The sequence below is a fragment of the Phyllostomus hastatus genome, unplaced genomic scaffold (genome assembly GCF_019186645.2).
Source record: "Phyllostomus hastatus isolate PE091 unplaced genomic scaffold, TTU_PhHast_1.1 phas_contig_40, whole genome shotgun sequence".
Lineage (NCBI taxonomy): Eukaryota > Metazoa > Chordata > Mammalia > Chiroptera > Phyllostomidae > Phyllostomus > Phyllostomus hastatus.
In genome coordinates this window covers 860,460-880,533 of record NW_025333872.1, presented here as the reverse complement: position 1 = coordinate 880,533, position 20,074 = coordinate 860,460, and the positions used below count along the sequence as shown (strand labels likewise).

The 20,074-nt window shown below is 40.6% G+C and overlaps 1 protein-coding gene across 2 annotated transcripts in view; it reads left to right on the top strand.

Moving 5' to 3' along the window:
- Window positions 1-17,859, top strand: part of STK38 (serine/threonine kinase 38) — a 44,590-nt gene extending 26,731 nt beyond the window's left edge. For both annotated transcript variants that reach the window (XM_045843010.1, XM_045843009.1), the window contains exons 7-14: window positions 884-1,038; window positions 4,869-4,971; window positions 5,805-5,866; window positions 12,107-12,224; window positions 13,970-14,093; window positions 14,286-14,381; window positions 15,273-15,367; window positions 15,855-17,859. In XM_045843010.1, the coding sequence (XP_045698966.1) occupies window positions 884-1,038; window positions 4,869-4,971; window positions 5,805-5,866; window positions 12,107-12,224; window positions 13,970-14,093; window positions 14,286-14,381; window positions 15,273-15,367; window positions 15,855-15,985 (884 nt within the window). In that variant the 3' untranslated portion in view covers window positions 15,986-17,859. The remainder of the gene's footprint in view (window positions 1-883; window positions 1,039-4,868; window positions 4,972-5,804; window positions 5,867-12,106; window positions 12,225-13,969; window positions 14,094-14,285; window positions 14,382-15,272; window positions 15,368-15,854) is intronic.
- The last annotated feature ends 2,215 nt before the right edge of the window (window positions 17,860-20,074 follow it).

Sequence of the window (20,074 nt, the reverse complement as noted above, 5' to 3'; positions counted from 1 at the left end):
GCTTTCCTGTTTTTCTTAGCTTTAAACTACATACTAGACATAATTCGCTTTTGTCTTAATTGTGGCGTTAGGATCAGAATCTTTGTTTTGCCATTTTATGTTGCTCGTATAATTAAAATTTGACTTTGCAGAAAACAAGGAAGTTACCTTTTAATTATTAAACTATTGATAATGTGTTGTAAAACTTACATAAAGCATATCAGTGTATATTTAAATACCTGTAATAAAACACTGAAGGAAAAAGCCCCACTGATCTGGGGAGGTGTTCAGTACGTGTGCACTTCGGGGAAGCCGCTGTTGCACTTTCAGTTTAGTTTTTCAGTTTAGCTTTAGTTTTTGCTGACTAGCACTTTGCTTCCTAAATCCCACTTTTTTGTTTATGTTCTAGTGCTTTGTGAATAGAAATTGGAGAGTTTGTTTTCAGCCTCCCCAAATGCTTACTATTGTTTGGCATTTCAGTCTCTTTCTATAACAATGGCGATACAACTTATGTGAAAATGCCATTTGGTTCTAGGAAGTTTGCAGACATTTGTGCAAAGTTAAAAGGGAAAGTAGCTTTTATCCCTAGGTCAAAAATTTATTATAAGCAAGCTTTTTTTTTAAGTGTGAGAGAAATTTTCTTTTTCTGTCAAAGTAAAATGGAAATCATAGCTCAGTGGTAAGCGTCAGCTAGGCTAGGCCAAAGTGCTTTGCTCTCCATGGTTATGAATTTTACCTTTTAAGTGTTGCAAAGTACTTGGCATTTCTGCCCATAGTGGCATTGTGGGTCAGTCTCTGGAACACAGCAGAGGCCTTATGTTGGCAGATGGGGAAGACATATCTGAAAATTGGCACTTACTCATGTGTTTTGTGTGTGTGGTGCTTTTTATCTTCTTGTTTCCAGGGGACATGATGACTCTACTGATGAAAAAAGACACCTTGACAGAGGAGGAGACTCAGTTTTATATAGCAGAAACAGTATTAGCCATAGACTCCATTCACCAACTTGGATTCATCCACAGAGACATCAAACCAGACAACCTTCTCCTGGACAGCAAGGTACCGTGGGGTGCTGGGGTAGCAGCGTGACAGTGTGTGTTTCCCTGGAGAGCAGCCTCCCTGTGCTGCCTGTGGCAGTCGCAGTAGGGAAGCTGTGGAGCTCTAAACTACCTTGTGTGTCTGTCTGTCTGTCTGTCTGTCTCTCTCTCCCCAGGTAAGTTTGCTGCTACTTCCTTTCTTTGAAAGGCTTATGGTTCTCTAATTTGATTGCATGTTCCTCTTAGATATAATGGACATTTTAAAAAATGATTAAGAGTAAAATTTATTTAGAAGGTTATTTTGTAATAAAGGCAAAGATAGTCATCTTCTCTTAGCATGCAGTTCTACTGAGGCGTCACTTTTGCTGGGCAGGCTTGTCAGGTGAGGAGTCCAGCCAGGAACCAGGAAGCAAGGCACAACACCAGCAAACACAGTGCTCTTGTGTAGGTCCCAGATCTTATGCCATGTGTTTGAAGAAGAGGCCTACTCAGCCTCTGTAATGGCCTTTTTGTATTTACCAGTAGATGTGCTAATGAGTTTAGTTGCTTGGTTCTTAAGCTCACAGCAAATTTGAAGAGAATCCTCTGTGCTGCTGGATAGTTTTTGGAAGTCTTTAACTTCTGGACCTCACTTATCTATAAAGTGAATATATTGATTCAGAGAAGTTCCAAAGTTACTTCCAGCTCTAAAATTGTAGAGTGTTATGTTCTGTTACACAGAATTGTTGTCTAGACTGACATTTTCTTTTAAGTAGAAAAGTATTGTGTTGGCCAAAAAGTTTGTTTCTTTTCTGTAAGATAGCTATAGTGGCACTTAGCTGTCTTTAACTTCATTTGAAACAATTTTGTTAGATTGTACTGTGACAGCTGTCATATCAGCGTGCATTAAAAAAACTTATCCACCCCGGCTAGTATGGTTCAGTGGATTGAGTGCTGGCCTGTGAACCAAAAGGTTGCTGGCTTGATTCCCAGTTGAGGCACATGCCTGGGATGTGGGCCAGGTCCTGGGCAGGGGTTGTGCAAGAGGCAACCACAAATTGACGTTTCTCACCCTCTTTTTTCCCCTAAAAAATACATAAATAAATCTAAAAACAAAACATCCAAATTGGTGAATTTGTGTAGTTGTTTTAATATTGAAGATGGGAAAAAAAAGTGACCTTTAGCATATTATGCTTTATTATTTTAAAAAAGGTAAAAATGCAACTAAAATGTAAAAAAAAGATTTGTCTAGTGTTTGCAGAAGGTGCTGTGACTGATCAAATGTGTCAAAAGTGGTTTGTGGGGGAGTCCTGGGGGGAAAGGCAGAAAACTGTACTTGAACAACAATAAAAAAAATTAAGAAAAAATAAAATCTTTTAAAAAATTAAATAAAAAAATTAACCCTTATCTAATTAAAAAAAATGGTCTGTGAAGTTTTATGCTGGAGATTTCTCAGGTAGACCAGATAGTGATCAAGTCAAGACATTGAGAACAAACAGTGTTATACGATGCAGGTGATAGCCAACATACTCAAAATATCCAAATCAGTAAAGTTATTGGTGAAAATGAAAACTGTGTCTTTTATTTTGTGGATAAAAACATACAAACTTTTTGGCCAACTCAATAAATGTAATTCTAGAATATTTTTCTTTCTTACTGTCTTTTGACAATTATCTTGCTACTGTTGAGAAACCTGAATTTTTTTCTCTAAAAACCTTTATCTTTTGGTGTTAGGAGGGCAGGAGAATTGTCAGATGATGTCTTCTGGTTAATAGTTTTGTCTTTATTATAAGAATAATGCATGTGCATAGTAGAGCATTTGAACAATACAGAGAGTTACAAAGAAGAAATGTACCAATAATCTGATCGTTCAAAGATAAGCACTATTTTGGTATAATAGCTTCAGTACTTTTTCTATTTCTGTCAATAATTTATATATAGTTAGCATCCTTAAAATAAATAGCTTGGTATTTAAAATGTTAATGTATATGAAAGTATTTTTCTGTGTCACTAAGTTCAGATATATTTGTAATGAGGCACTGGCTGTCCTTTGTTGGTCTTGGGTTTGTGTGCCCTGGCGCCTCAGTACTGGCTTAGTTGTCCCCTGTAGTCAGTGACCAGGTTCAGCAAACATTGAAGGCTAAGAACTTGGGAGTCAGTCTCGCTGAGGAGGAATGGGGACCCTGCTAGGTGAATATTTACTTTCTATAATATGCTAGCCCAGACTTGTAGAATAAGTGTTCTCACAGGCGAGCTCAGTTGTGTATTCAGCCATATATATTGTAGAAGTGAAAATACAGAATTTTCAAGTGACTGCTATATATTCAGAATAGCTGCAGAATTCCTTGAAAATCTAGGTTTGAATAGCATTTGCTCCAGGCACTGCTTTTTAAGACACACTCCTTTCTTAGAGGTGTCCAGGTAGAACATGTAATTATGAGAACTACAAATTAACCTCTGTTCCTCGACTTGTAGAACAAGTTATTTGCAAACCTGAAAAAAAGACAGGTTAACAGGCTCAAAGCTGTCTTTGTTTGGCAGTTTACCTTGTTGCATGCATGCAGGTGCGCACGCACACACACACACACACACACACACACACACACACACACAGAGTTGAACTTAATGGGATTTCTTGAAAAACAAAATAAAGCCTGACTCCTCCGAGCAGGGTTTCTGTAGCCTTGTACGCTGGGAAGTTTGTATGTTAGGGCCTGAAGGAACGTGGTGTCATGGAATGACCATGTGTGTTGAAGTCTTCAGGGCTCAGACATAGGCCACGACACTTCTGTTGAATAACTCTGTGCCCTGGAGCAGTGTAGATCCCTGAGCATCAGGATTCCCTCCCCTGTTTTTGGTATTACCTCGTTTACTTAAAATTTAACCACCCTAAGAACACCTACCTCTTTCTTAAGGCTAGTTAGGAGCCTTGTCTGCCTTAATTCTCATCATTCCTACCAGGAAGATGTCATTATCCCCATTTTCCAGGTGAGATCAGAAGGTTTCAGAGGTTAGCTAATCCTGTCCTGGGGAGAAAGAGCATGTTGATTTCTGGTTTGGCCTTGCCATTTCACTAGCCAGCTTTGTCTTGACTCTCAGTCTGTGAATGTGGCTTAAGAGATACAAATGAGACAACACATTTAAGGTGTGGTGTGAGTTTTCCTTGAAGGGAGGGATAGAATTAGAGACGTAAGATTGAAATGCATTCTGGCCACATTTATTAAGAACTGTGTAGTAAAATTTATTCCTTTTGTCTTTGGAATAGTTTACTCCTTGGAATTTATCCTAATGAAAGAATTCAAGAGAAAGAGAAGCTATATGAACAAAGATTTGTTATTTAACAACCATGTATTAAGACCACCTTCTGGACCAGGTGTGGTTGGGGTGGGGCACAGAGGCCCTCTGGGTCACGGTGCGTGTGGTCCGCGGCACAGTGAGAGTGAAGGGATGGGGACGAATGAGCGTGCAGTATGAGGGAGTGTGAGCTAAGCAGTGATGCACTAAGTCACTTGGATATTATCTATAAACATTAAAAATTGTTATTTAAAAAACTATATAAACAGAAGAATATTTGAGCTAGTTTAAGAAGTAAAATTATCTTTAGATGCTGTGGAGGATCTCAACTATGTTTAAAAGTTTATGTTTGGACAAAAAGGTAATATGCACAAATGAAAATACTTTATTAGTATAATAGAATTTGGGGTAATCTTTTAAAAATTTATTTGCTATTATGTATATTTTCCCTGTAATAAGAGAAAAAAAGGCAGTGTACTTTGGCTGTGGAGCTGTAATGGATGCTGCAAGGAGCTGGAGAAGGTGACTGTGTTCCACACCCAGGAGCGTTTTACATTACCTTGTTTCTTCTTCCCGTAGGGCCATGTGAAACTTTCTGACTTTGGCCTTTGCACAGGCCTGAAAAAAGCACATAGGACAGAATTTTACAGGAATTTGAACCACAGCCTTCCCAGTGATTTCAGTAAGTGTTAACAGTGATGTTATAGCCTTTTTGTTCCTTAACTGGGCCTAATAAAGCTGTTCCCCTGGTAACTAAATGTGCAGGACACATTAATAGAGTCTTCCTTTGAGGCTTTAGAGCATTAACTGAGTTGTAGTTGTGTACTGCGGCAAGGTACGTGCTGCAAATGTGTCACTCGAGATGTCGGAAAGAGCTAGCTTTGGAGCTCTGCTGAGAGGTTGGGTCCTCTCACGTGAGAGAGGACCTCTTCACCCACGTGGGAGGCACGTGGGGCGGTAGAGGAAAAGCTCTGGGCACGGTTCCAGATTAGCGTTATCCTGCGCGCTGCTTTCTGTTGAGGCAGGAAGAAATTTATCTTCATGAGTGCCGCTTTTCACTTGAGCACCATCAAAGCATTGAAATTATGTGGTGAAATTACAGTTCATCTTAGAGGAGTTTATGTCAAATAATGTATTATAAATTCAGGAGTCTGTGATTGACAGTTACTACTCTTGGAAATATGATGGTAATTTTGAGAAGTTGGAAATGTTTTAGGTCCACTTTGGGACCTTTGCCTCTGATGAGACTGATTCCCTATAATTCTGATCAAGCCCTGCCTGTGTCCCCTGTGGCCACAGGATCCACGTGGAAGTGCTGCTTAACCTCCTTGTGTGATTCTCTGAACAAATGCTTTAGAGCCTCCAACTGGGGCTTATGGACGTGCTGGGAAATGTGTCATCCAGGGTTCCTGATGTGTTGGCAGACTTTAGGGTCTCATGTGGTTTGAACCAGAGCCTAAAAAAGTAGTAAACACTGTCTGAACCTTGATTAGAACTTGTTTTCTCTGCTTTTAGCTTTCCAGAACATGAATTCCAAAAGGAAAGCAGAAACCTGGAAAAGAAATAGACGTCAGCTAGTAAGTAATAGCTGTAGCTTCTTAAATGCTACAAACCAAGTATGAAACGTTAAAAAAATATGCTCATGAATTTACATTTTAATAAATGTTTGCAGCATATCTATCCCTTGCTTTTAAGATTATCTTAATAGAGCACTGTTATGTAGCACCAAAGTAATCATTTGAAGGCAGGTAATATTAGGTTGTTTTGGTTGTGACATTTTCAGTAGATGACCTCACTCTGACCTTTTACACTGGTGATGACCCCTTTTCTTCCTGTTCCCCCTTTTCCCTATTTTTATGATGGTAAAGGGTTTATATTAAAGCTGCAGGGCTTTCAAAATAAAACTAAGTACCAATACCTACCCAGAGCTTTAAGGCAGTGGTTCTCAAACTTTTAAAATTTTGATTCACTTCAGCAATTCAAAACTCCTCAATTTCCTCAATTTCCCTGCTCCATCCTCTTCTACTTTGTGATGGAAAAAGAACCAGGTGTTAAAATTGGAGAGAAATTTCAGGGAAATGCTCATTATTTACTTTATAAATATGTAAGTGAATACACATAAAATTATGTCCCACAAGCTTAAAAAATAACATTGTTGGACCTACCTTGATAGTATGTTGGAAGTTAATTTAAATAATACAAATTCACAGTGAGATGTTGCTGTCTAGCAAACTTTTATTCTGATTCATTGGTTCATATTTGAAGTGCAGTGCACGTGTATGATGTCTAGTTATTGGAAAATTCATAGAAACGTGTATCACTGCATACTTAGGTATTGCTAGAAACCTGTGGCAAATGAAATTGGTGACAGTAAAGCTAAACTAAAAGCTGGTCATTAGAAAGCAAGAATAGCAGCAGCAGTGGAAAACCACCACTAACTGGGAATGATGGTTGTGCACGTCTCTTATCTAGATGTGGCGGTACTTCTGCTTGTCAGTGCACACAAATGCGATAGTAACTTGGCAGGTCTGCCAAATGTTGTTTCTCAGACAATCTTCTTAGTAAAAGACTGAGTTAGAGTTCTCTATAGTATCTTTAATAACTTATTGGGTTGGCCAAAAAGTTTTTTTTTTCCTATAAGATGGCTCTAATAGCAGTTAGTTGTCTTTAACTTCATTCTAGACAGTGACGTTAGATTGTGTTTTGACGGCTGTCATATCAGTGTGCATTTAAAAAAACTTATCAAAATTGGAATTTTTGTGTAGCTGTTTTAATATTGAAGATGGAAAAAATAGCAACTTTTTGGCATATTATGCTTTATTATTTTAAGAAAGGTAAAAGTGCAACTGAAATGCAAAGAAAGATTTGTGCAGTGTATGGAAAAGGTGCTGTGCCTGATCAAATGAATCAAAAGTGGTTTGGGAAGTTTTGTGCTGGAGATTTCTCTCTGGACGATGCTCCATGGTCAGGCAGACTAGTTGAAGTTGATAGCAATCAAGTTGAGACATTGATTGATAACAGTCAATGATATACCATGCAGGAGATAACCGACATACTCAAAATATCCAAGTCAATAAACTTATTGGTGAAAATGAAGAATATGCGTTTTATTTTATGGAAGGACCATACGGACTTTTTGGCCAGCCCAATACTTGGTAGGTTCACTAGTAAGTAGCTGTCAGTCATGTGAAAATGGAAGCCTGTAGAATTGTTTAAGAAAGACTCAAAGGAAAGACTTGTTTGATTTTTAAGTTTATTTGAGGCTACGTTCCCAGACTATGCTTTGAATATTATGATTTTTATGTTAAACCTGGGCCCTGGGAGAGGCATTAACTTAAACCAAACACTCCTGGAGATGCAGTAACTGAAATTAATCTTTGGTAATCTTTCTATAACATTAACTTGGGGATACTTAAGTTTGGTGTAGTTAGTCACATCGTAGTGTCCTTCCCTAGGAACTGTGATACTCTTTAAAGGTCTAAATTCTGTGTGTGCTTGAAAACCTGTTTACGTAGCTTGTTGAGGGTGAGGGAGTATCAGGAACGAAGTTGGTCAGGTGCTTCTGTTATGTCTCTCCCTAGAGCAGATTTTAACCTTAGCTGCACATTGGGATCACCTGGGAACTTCAGAACATCCTGATTGTTGGGTCCCATCCCCAGAGATTCTGATTCAGTTGGTTTGGGGTATATAGTCTGGGTATTTGATTTTTAAAAGGACTGTGGGTGATTTTACTGTGTATTGAAAGTTGAGACCCCCTAAGGAAGAGACGATTGCACAACAATAGCTTCTGCATTGTTGGGAAATTGGTATTTACCTATGTTTTGGAAGCTAACAAAAGGTTAGGAATCTTCTTTGATTTTTTTTTAACAAGATTTAACTTTTGGCTACTGTACACATATTTATTTGGGGGGTAGTTAAGCTTAAATACCTTAAATTATCCTTCTCCTTTGAGACAGCCTTCATGCTCTTTGACACGTACCAAGAGTCATGTCAGACTTACTAGGAAGCATTTATAGGTCTGAAGGAAGGAGATATCAGTTTCTGTATTTGAAGTTCAATATCTTTTAGTAGTTTAAAATCTGAGTAAACCAAAGTTCTTACGCTGTGATTAACAAACATTCTTGCCTTTTTATTTTATCTATGGTAGAAATGTAAAAAAAAATTTAGGTCATCCTCATACTACTTATTTTGATAACTTGAGGAAAAGTAAAAAGCACCTCTCAGTCTTCAAAAGGTCAATGAATCATGTGCTCTCATCTTTCATAAGTGATCCCATTCAGCTAGTACCAAGCAGAAAGTTCATGTTAATGCTTAATGTAAACTTATTCCTCTAGGTTAATAAGTCTATCATATTGCTCACCCACTCTGTTACTTCTCAGTCCTTGAGAATCACTGAATAGAGGTTTAAGGTTTACTCCTTGGCTGCTTAAATCATATCTTAATGTTTTAAATTGCTTTGTGATGTTGGGTAACCTTAGGCCTCAGTAACTGGTTAGGAAATAGGTATGTGTCAGCTTTAAGTTACTAAACCACAGAGGTAAAAGATGAAGTACAATCTAGGCATCCAGTCTTTGTCAATTTATTTATTTTTTTAGTGTAGAATTTACAGAAGTGATTGAGTAGGAAATGAAATTGCTTTCTTTCCCCTGAAATCCTAAATTGCAACATGTCATGAGTTTGAAATGACTGTTAACAACCAACACAGCTCTCTTACAGTGCAGCATTAACTGGCACTCTAAATATCTGGACACCAAAAGGAAAAAGATTTGAGGTATTCAGAGCTTAGAGATGGAGGACACCTTGGTAAGGAAAACAGATAAAAGCTTGGGAAGGGGACAGTCCCTAGACTGGAAAAACTTACCACCGGGTTGTTGAAAGGAGAGCGACCGCATTGCCTCACATCACGGTGGGGCCTGCTGTTGGCCGTGTTCCATAGCTCCAGGGTTTTGGTTTTTTTAACACATTAGTGTCTTGACGTAATTCTTTTCCTGTAGCAATGTGTCTCTGATTTCTTAATAGAAATCTTTGAACAAATAAGATTTACTTAATATTCTGCTTTGCTGGGATAAATCCAGTCTCTATAGGAAGGGTTTCTGTAGTTTCTGAACCTTTAATTAGAAGGAAAGTATTTCTGCTTCTTGGGGTGGGCCCGATCCCTGTTTCAGGTTCAAAGCTTTGTAGAACCCCCACCCTGGCATTTGTTATTTAACGTGCATTTAAAAGAAAATGATGTACAACTAAGTATGTGGAAAAATGGGTTTCTATCTTACGGTATACACAAAATAAATTGTAGATGGAAAGTGAAACTTTGAAAATTTTAGAAGCAAATACCTGTAATATCTTTATGACTTCATAGTAAAGCAGCATTTTTCAAATGGGATACAAGAAGTATGAGTCATAAAGAAAAACGTATTTTACCACTTTAAAGAAAAAAACTTTCGTATGTTGAAAGATGTAAATGAGAAGATAAATCACGAGATTCTGCTACTTTTGAATTACTTTATAGTTCACTGGCAGACCCTGCACCCCAGCAGTTCTGTCCCAGTCATGTGCCTGGGAGAAGCTCTTGCACCCATGAACCAGAAGCCACCTCAAAGAGTGTTTATTGCATTTTTGTAATAGCAAAAGCTGGAAATTATTTAGTGGTTCTTGTCTGTCAACAGGAAAAGGGTTACATTCTGGAATAAAATATTTTACAGTAGTGAAAATAATTGCACTGAAGCTACATGTGTGACATCGTGGATTGATTTAGAAAAAAATGTGAGGAGAAATCAAATAGCAGAAGGCTGCATGTAAATGGTGCTATTTTTACAAATCGAAAACAAAACTAAAAGGGATTACATCTAAAGACACACGTGGCAAAATTAAATTTCTTTTTTAAAAGCTGAGGAATGATAAACATAAAATTGAGCTTACAGGGGTTAGAGGCACTAGGGTGGGGTGGAATGGGGAGGAGTACATATTTAGTTTCAATGATACTGGTAATATTTTGGTTCTGCAGTTGAATCATGGGTATTCATTTTCATTATGCTTTATAATGTAATAATTACAAATTTTTGGTATGTGACAAATTTACATCATTTAAAAAGTCATAATAAAATGATAAGCCTCAGATTGGGAGAAGGTATTTGCCATATGTAAAACTATAAAGGATTAATGTCCTAAATCAGGATTAATACCCTGGATCTATAAAAAATTTTCTATGAATCAATAAGAAAAAGGTTAATGCAACTAAAAAGAAAAAACAAAAACAACTAATGAGCAAAGAATCTGAACAGGAATTCACAGAAAAAAGACCTGAATGGTTAATTAATACATGACTATGCACTCAGCCTTACTGCAAATAAGGGAAATGCAAATTAAAACAGTGAGATCTCATTTCATATTCAACTGATTGGTGAAAATTAAAAAGTGCGAGAAAGCCAAGTGTTGGTGAGACACGGAATATTCATCCCCACTGGGGGTGTTCAAACAGGCATAACCACTTTCAAGGACAATTGGAAGATGTCTAAGTAGAAGACCCAGTGATACTGTTTCTCTTACATCTAGTGAAATTTTTGCATAATTGCCCAGGAGGTGTTAAAAGAATGTTTATTCGGGTGTTTTTGTTATAGCGAAACATTGGAAGCAATATGAGAGTCCATTTACAGGAGAATGGATTAAGAAAACACTGACATTTGTGTAATGCAATAGTGTACACAGGAGTAAAATGGGCGTGCTGGAGCTATATGAATTACTCTCATTTATAATCGGAGTAAAAAAAGCAAGTTGTAGCCTTGTAGCTGTAGTCGAACAATACAGTACAGTATGAAACCCAAGTTGAAATATATGAGGAGTTAGTGTTATGTCACTATGTCTGTATTCATACAAGCATAGCATAGCAACTTCAGGGAGGTTCTAACCTCAGTGGGGAGGGAGGGAGGGAGACTATCAGGCTTTAATCATTTTAGTTTTACTTCTTTTAAAAGACATAATCTGAGACAAATATGGCACATTATTTAACTTCTTTTTAATATGGGTAATGGTTACCTGTGTATTATCTTGTCTGTGCTTTGTTTCTGTATGTTTGCAGTATTTCATAATAGCTTAAAAAGAGAACACAGCTGTAATTTTTAAGTCTAGAAGTTGTACAATATTGAAAGCCCCTAGATTAGAGCCTTCCGTACTGAGCACACTGGGAGGCTTGGACTGTACCTCCCCAGCATTACCGTCTTGGTGTATGAGAAGAGATTATTTTAATTTAGAAAACATTCCTCTAAGAACTGTTTATATAAAGAGCTAAGTTTGGTAAATAGACACTGATAAACCTTTGACATATAGGATATAACTTTAGCTTTTGACAATAAAACTTCCCTTAATAATTCTCTCAAATCAAAGAATGTGTGTGGTGGAAAGGGATGATGTGGAGCAAGGTGATTTCCAAACTACACTCTGCCACCTAATTAGTTCTGAGGCCTTAGGCAAAGCAATTTTGGGCACCAGATCTGCAAAGTTGGGTTAATAAGGCCCTCTTTGCCAGGTTTTGGCAGGACTAACTAGTCTCATAATCATATAAGAAGAACAGAGCCTGGCACTCACTGGATGCTCAGTAAGTCATGGTAGTAGTAATCATGACAGGTACCTGTGGGTCTCTTGCCTCACTGACAGAGCTTTATTTTTCATTTTGGAAGTGCTCTGGCAAATCAGGTTTGCCATTAAGCAGCTAGGCCTTTCTGTATGTTTAGTTCGTGGGTAGCTGGTGGCCTTTGGTCTGTAGAACAGAACTCTGGGCACCCTCCTACCTGCTGCACCTCCCTGATGTGTGGCACATGTTTCAGGCCTTCTCCACAGTAGGTACTCCTGACTACATTGCTCCAGAGGTGTTCATGCAGACCGGGTACAACAAGCTCTGTGATTGGTGGTCGCTTGGAGTGATCATGTATGAGATGCTCATTGGTAAGTATCGTGCTTTCACATGGCTTTTTCTGTGTAGCCAGGAAAGACTCCTACATTGATAAATAATAAACTCTCTTTCAATTTGGGATTGATATATGTTCCCTCCCCTCCCCCATCTTTCTTGTTTTTAATTTTTAAAAAATTACTGATTTTAGAGAGGAAGGGAGAAAGAGAGAGAATTATTGATTTGTTGTTCCACCCATTTATGCATTCTTGAGTGTGCTGCGACCAGACATCGAACTTGCAGCCCTAGTGCATTGGGACAGTGCGATAACCAACTGAGCTACCTGGTCAGGCTCCTCCTCCCCCACCTTTCAAAGTTAAGCTTCCCAGGTAGAAAACTTTTGGCCAAAAAATGTATCCTGTGTTCTGTGGCACACTGATGTCCTGTGGTTGCTTTGCTGATCATTTGTCATGGTTTTTCCTGTGATTTCATCCTCTCCATGTAGCTGCTCTTTCAGTCACTGACATTTATTAAACATCCATTGTATGCAGAGAGCTTTACCTGGGCATTGCCCCATCCACTCTTTTTATTTGCTGTCCCCTTCCTCTCTCAAGGCCTTCAAAGTATGGAACTCTGACCTCTCTCCCTCTTACTCAGATTGGTAATGTTTCATTTAGGGGACACATCAGTGGGGTAGCCCTGAGCCTGAGAGCACTAGGAGAGTCGGTGTATTTGGGGTGATGACGATTGCATCTGTGCATATGACAGCGTGGCGTCTGTCTGGCTGTGCGGTCTTTGGGAGCACTGCATGGATGCCTATGGGGTGGCTGTAATCTGTGTGGAGGGCAGGTGGAATAATATAGTATGTGAGTATTTATCCTCTTGCCTGTCATTCTCAGAAGAGGGGTGGTGGTCACTTTTAAAACCCACGCTTTTTTCTTTTTTAGAAAGAGTTTAGCCCTGGCTGGTGTGGCTCAGTACATTGAGACCAAAGGGTCACTGGTTTGATTCTCAGTCAGGGCACTTGCCTGGGTTATGAGCCAGGTCCCCAGTAGGGGGCACACGAGAGGCAACCGCACATTGATGTTTCTCCCCCTTTCTCCTTCCCTTCACCTCTCTAAAAAAATATAAATAAATAAAGTCTTTTAAAAAAAGGAAAGAAAAGAATCGCTTTCCTTTTAAAGGTTTTATTTATTTACTTTTAGAGAGACCTAAAGAGAGAGACGGGAAGGGAGGGAGAGAAACATCAGTGTGTGAGAGATACATGGATCTGTTATCTCTTGCTTGCCCCCATCTGGGGACCTGGCCTGTAACCCAGGCATGTGCCCTGACTGGGATTGAACTGGCGACCTTTTGGTTCATAGGCCAGCACTCAATCCACTGAGCCACAGAGCCAGGGCTAAAATCCCTGCTTAATCAACTCATTTGGGTCTTTACCCACATAAAGATGTTCTTAAAATGGAGTCGTTTCTTACTGATGTTGTTTCATCCTTTCCTTTCTTCTTTGGTCACAGTGGTTCCCACATCTGCAACTCTTGCTTATGTCCTCCTCCCTTTTCCCAGCTCCTGTGATTGGGTGATTCCCTCATGGTTCCAGAAACACAACCTCACTTTGGGTTTAGAAGTTTGGGGGAAGATGAAAATTTGTTTAGGTGCATTTTGGGATGAGTGGAAATCCTGTCTATGTCATGGAGGGAAGGACATACGAGGTCATTAAAGATATATAGAATCATATTAAGGAGAATCATCTCAGATTCAAAGTTCTGCATTGTTAAAGTTCCAAGTTCCTCTTTTACTGCAGGCTACCCACCTTTCTGTTCTGAGACCCCTCAAGAGACATATAAGAAGGTGATGAACTGGAAAGAAACTTTGACTTTTCCTCCAGAAGTTCCTATCTCTGAGAAGGCCAAGGACCTAATTTTGAGGTATCAGTCAGAGAACATTCCCCCGCCCTAGGCTTTCTGACATGAGAGAATCCATTTTTTTAGGCTTTCAGTATTTCCTGGATTTGTCATCCCCTGCTTCTTTCCATTTCTTTTAAAAAAGGGGAGGTTATTCCTTTTCTTTCTCTGAGGAGACTGCTTGAGATATGCTGAAAAGGCCTCTGTCTTTTCCAGATTCTGCTGTGAATGGGAACATAGGATTGGAGCCTCTGGAGTTGAGGAAATCAAATGTAATTCTTTTTTTGAAGGCGTTGACTGGGAACATATCAGGTATATCCATATAAAAGCTTTCAGGGTGATTTCAGAAAGTCTAGATTGTTTAATACTCATTTGGAAGAATCATTATTGGCAAACCATGTCATTAATTTCTTCTTAGAAATTCAGGGTATTTTCCTGATTTTGTTTCATGGTAAGGACCGGAAGTTGGAGGTTTGGGTTGGCCCTGAACCGTGGGATATGTTGAACCTAGCAGCTGTTTCCACGGTGAAGTGAACTTTGGCTTTCATGGTGAAGGGAACATCTAAGAAGCCTGTTCTTTTACCTGGAACACACCAACCTCTCTGGTGTTGGGGACCACCTGCAGGACAGTCCCTGCCCAGAGATTAGGCACTGTCGCTGGGAGGTGAAGAAGGAGAAGGGGTGGAAGGACTGGGGCAGGCAGTGGTGCGGGGGGTGGAGGGGAGGTTGTTCCAGTCTGTGGAGGGCGGCCAGCCCAGCGAGAGCCTCTGGCCGCTTACTCAGCGCTTGCTGGTTGCTAAACAGAAGGTGAAGTTGTCATCCGTTTCACAGCTGTGTTCTGACTTGCATCCTTGTGATTTTTACCTCTGCCTCCTGTGTGCTGCATTTTTAGCCCCCTGCTCATGTGCACCTCTGATACAAGGTCCAGGTTCCCTTGTAGCAGACAGGGCAGGCCGTCGGGGAGTGCCTAACTGTGGACTTTAATTTTGTTCCTTATATTTTTGTCATTGTAATTTATTTTTTTTGGCTGTAGTCAGTTGCCGTAGTTGGTCTGTGATCAGAAGCTCTTCAGAGAAAGTAAATGCTGCCTGTCTGGCTCGTCTGCCCATGCCGGACCAGGGGTCTTCTTTGGAGAAGACTCAATTAGTTATGACCCACATGAGTACTAATCATAGTAATTTTTGGCATGTCTGTTCTTGGCAGAGAGAGACCTGCTGCAATCTCTATTGAAATCAAAAGCATTGATGATACCTCAAACTTCGATGAGTTTCCAGAATCTGATATTCTTAAGCCAACAGGTAATACCACCAACACTGCCTCCTACTGCCTTACAAATGCATTGTTTACCCCCCAGTTTTGGGGTGATGTTTACAAATCAGGGTGGAGAACATGGAGAGGGACTTCAGTTCTTCGGGTTCTTTGTAAGTATCTTCCAGTGCTGACGCTGGGCACTAGCGAGGCCTTGTCGGATGAAAGATGAATACAAACTCCCATGTTTAACCTGCTCAGCTGGCTGGGTAAATCACAAAGATCTCTTTTCTTATTTATTAAATTAAAGGTTAGGTAACCTGAAATGACAGAAGTGGGAAAATAAAACTTTTAAAGTACGTGTGAAACAAATGAGGTTCAAGGAACATATAGGCAAGCAAATGTACAAAATTCGCACAGAGTGAAAACTCTTCCCAAATAGAAACTGGTATTTTCTTCAGAACGTCATGTCCTCAGTACCCAGTGGTCTGTCGGGGTAAGACAGTAAATCAACTCTCACATCTATTTCTTTCCCAGTGGCAACAAGCAATCACCCTGAGATTGACTACAAGAACAAGGACTGGGTCTTCATCAATTACACGTACAAGCGCTTTGAGGGCCTGACTGCACGGGGGGCAATACCTTCCTACATGAAAGCAGCAAAATAGTACTCTCAGAATGGAGCTCTAAATGGAGCAGAGTTCTTTGTGCAGCATCACACTGTTCCTCACACACTCTTTTGAAAGAGCTTCCAAGAAGTTTATGGAACCCACCAGTATGTCCTGGTAAACTTGCCTGAAATGTGGTAGTGAGTAGATCCTCTTCATAGCGCCATCTGAGAAGCTGGAAAACAAAGACAGCCATTTTTACTACATCAGCCATAAGCAGTTTCTGTAGGAGTGTCGTGAGCCAATTTGATAAATGTTTTCCTGAGTTCATCAGAATGAAGGGGAAAAAACAGCCATCATCCCACATTGTTGAAATTGTAATGCATACTTATACTGAGTAACAGCCAATTCCCGTGATTTTGTGATACGCTTTCTGCCAAGCCCACCAAGTATTTCTTTTCCTTTACAGCTGGAAGTTCCATAGTACTAAGGAAATAAAGCAATAATGAAAGCCTCAGCAGCCAGCATTCTGGCTGAAGAAAATGATCCACCTTTCTCTGACGGGGCGGTGATGGTAGTTTCTCCCCATACCCCACCCCAGGCGAGTGGCTTTTTATAGCCTCCATTCATGGTGCACTTTACTTATGGTACTAGGCTAAAGACCCTCAATCCGTTGATTTTTATCTTCCCACCCATCTGAAATACTCGTGCTGTTTTTCTGAGTGTTGATGGGGGAATACCAGCTTGATCCACTGTTGCTCTTAGAAGGCCCCTAAAGCCATTGGGCATTGCCAAGGAGTCCTGGATCATGTGGAAAACCCTCACTTTCTCTTCACGGTTGTATCAGAAAATCCCTTAGTTGGATGTTGCCATGAACCAGCAATGCCTGCAAGTGCTGCCCATGGGCACTTGGTTTATCCTGGGAACATAGTAAGGAGAGCCAGGCAGAGGCAGGAAGCCTGGAATCCTCTTGGCTAAGGTGCTGCTCCTGCTTGGTCTCCAGAACTTCCTTTGAAGTGGGAAAGAACCAGCCCAATAGAAGGTGCACTGCAGAGCCAACCTACAGATCTTTGTCAAGTTCACTGCCCAATCCTCGGTGCAACTGTGTTTGTTTCCTCTTTCTATGTTTGTATTTCTTCTTCTCCAACTTTAAGTACCATTTTGCCTTGGGATCACGATTACAGAGTTTTCCTTTGCAGATGCCTTCCTGGGGGATGTTCCTCTCCACTGGACTGGATGGCCCAGCTGGGGCTGCCTGGGCCCTGCTGAGGCATGCTCTCATGAGACACTCTCTGAATTTCAGCACAAAGTGCCTTCTGTTTTACAGCTGCCACCATCTTTAGAGGAATTTTGCTGTGTCAGATAATTGTGGAGACTCTATATAAATGCATTATTACTTTTTAAAATGTTTATAACTCTGAAAGCATCATTTGCACCTGTGTTGTGGAGCATCATGGCCAAGCTCCAGCGGGGGGACTGCTTCCTGCTAGTCTTGATGTTGTTAAGATCAGCTGGAAAAGTGTGTCCTAGCTGAGCCATTCAGAAAAGAAAAACAGAATTCAAAGTTATAGTAGTAAGTGAAATTTCTTTGGATTTTACTGTCTTAGAGGAAGAAGAAAGAACATTAAGGAAGTATTAACTCTGGATGAAGGTAATGTGTCTGCCCCTTAATCTTTCATTCATGATCTATTAGTGAAAAGGAAGTCAATGATAATCTTTTTTGTAAATTTATAGTTTCTTTGTATTACCAAATAGTTGGGGTGTTGACCCCCACGTGTTTTGCAAGAGTGTGTGGTAAGCATGGGTGAGGAGATGTAACAGGAGTGGTGATAGTCTGTATGTTGGGAGTGGCAGGGGATAATTTGTTAAAAGGGGGGAATGTCCACCTTTTAACTTTTAAACTTTTGAATAAACTGTTTAAAAACTGTGAAAAAGGTCAAATATGGTTTCTCATTCACAGAAGTAGAGAGCTTACACTGCGTCACCATCTGTAGGCAAAGGGCTTTTCTATCCCAGGGAAGCTGGGACTTGAGTCTCCTGAATTGCTCTTCATATCAAGAGACCATCTTCAGTTGACCCCACACATGTTTTTTGCCCACTTCTGTGTTAACAGAGCAGTGAGCTCTCCCCTCGCGGTAAGGCCAAGGGGAGAGCTTCTGACACAGTGCTCTCAACTGGTGGACCCTTCGTACATCTGTTTACAGCCCCCAGCCTGGGGTTGACCAGCAATCTCAAAAGCTCGCAGGATGAGACTTCTCAGCCACCCGTGTCCAGAGCAGGGTTCTGTCTCCAGATCTTGTGTACTTGAGTCCCGTTGGGTCCCACTTCTGACCCCTTCCCTAGGTTAGGGAAAGGAGCCTCAGGAAGGGGCAGGAAAGGGCAAGACTAGGGTGGGATCTGCAGACAGAAGGCAGCTAAATGCAGTCAGGATGTCTACTGTCCTTCTAAGGCTCATTGGAAAAATGCTGGGATTGGCTCACCGTTGGTCCTATTCACAGATAGTCCTGTTTCCCACTCTGTTCATGGGAGTTAGAAAATACAGAACTTGAACTGGAGTGCGTACTGAAATGAACCTCAACTAGGGATGTTTTTCTTCTTGATACAGAGCGCATCAGAATTTTCTTCGGTGCCTGTTTCTTTTTAGAATTATTTTCAAAAGTAACAGATGAATTCCTTTGGGATTGATATTCAAGGTTTGACTAGCAGATTGTAATTTCAAAACTCATCTATATGGCATAATAGGAATCCTCTGCTATTTATTACTAATACTTGTTATCTGGATCATTTCCTTGGAAAGCATGTATCCTGGACCCCGTGTTTGTCTCTTCTGGTCCTTTGTGTGTTATCTGAAGGGGGTTTTTAGGACTCAGAAGGATTCAGTGAATGGTATTTTCCCTTCCTAGGTATTATCCATTGACCTGGAATTATTTATCAAAGCCAACACTGACTTAAAACCAACCACCACGTGCTTTTTCAGGCATATTTTCAGAGAAAAACATCTTACCAAAATAACATTTAAGTACCTGTGATATACAGAGTTCAATACCAGGCACTCAGGGTACACAGGGAGTGCTCTGTGGTTCTGACTGCAAATCAGTTTGAGGGGAGAATTCTTACCCACAAAGCGGCTTAAATGCAGCATCAATTATAAAGTTCATGTTTTAGTGTCAATGTAACAATACTGTTAAGCCAACCCAAAGTTGTTGGGAAGCTTAGGGAAGGTTCCGGGAGATGCTCGTAAACAGCAGTGATTTGGCAGAGGGGAGTGAGCAGTCCAGGATTGTGGAGGTTGGTGCGTACAGCCTCGTGCTGTGACACAGGCACAGAGCTCTGGGTGATTGCTTCATGGGGCGCACTGCAGTCACTTTTGTTACATCATTTCCCTCTCCCACTTGAACCCGCCGAACCCGCTCCAGTCTGGTTCCTGTCCTTTGTGTGAAATGTTGGTGTTAATTATGCCATGTATAAAGCATGCTAGCATTAATTTTTTTTATTATTATTCCTCTGGGCACTGGTGCCCTGCCATTGCTCCTTATCTTACTCGATCAACCTGCTGCTCCTTGGTAATTCCTCTGCCACCCCTTAAATGCTGGTGATGCTCCTCAGAGCAGTGACCTTTGCCGTTTTCCCTCCATTTGCCCCATACTAGGGCTCCAACTGCCATGTTTCTGTGGTGAGGTCTTCGAAGTGACCAATCTACCCAGACTGCTCCCCAGAACCCTATAGATCTCACGTAGCCGACTGCCAACTAGACATTGCCACCGGAGGGCTGTCTTCAGGCTCAGACTAAAGCTGTCTATAGCTCCTCTTGCACCTCCACAGCCTTTTTTCCTAGGTGTCTCCCCAGTGGCCAAGCCAGAAACTTCTTACATGGCTCCTGTCAGTAAGCATGTCCAGGACATGGCCACCCATCCTACCAGTGCCTTCATCATTCCTTACTGAACCCAGTGCAGTGGTCTCTTAAATGACCTTTCCGCCCTTGGTCCTTTTTTCAAGTCTTGCCCCCGCTGCTGCCAAAGAAATTCTTTTAAATTTCAAGTCTGATCATGTCATTCTGCATAAAACCCTTGCGGACTCCCAACACTCCTTTGTCCAAGGTGCATCCTTCCTTTGACCTCTTATCTGCATCACCCCATCCACTTCCCTGAT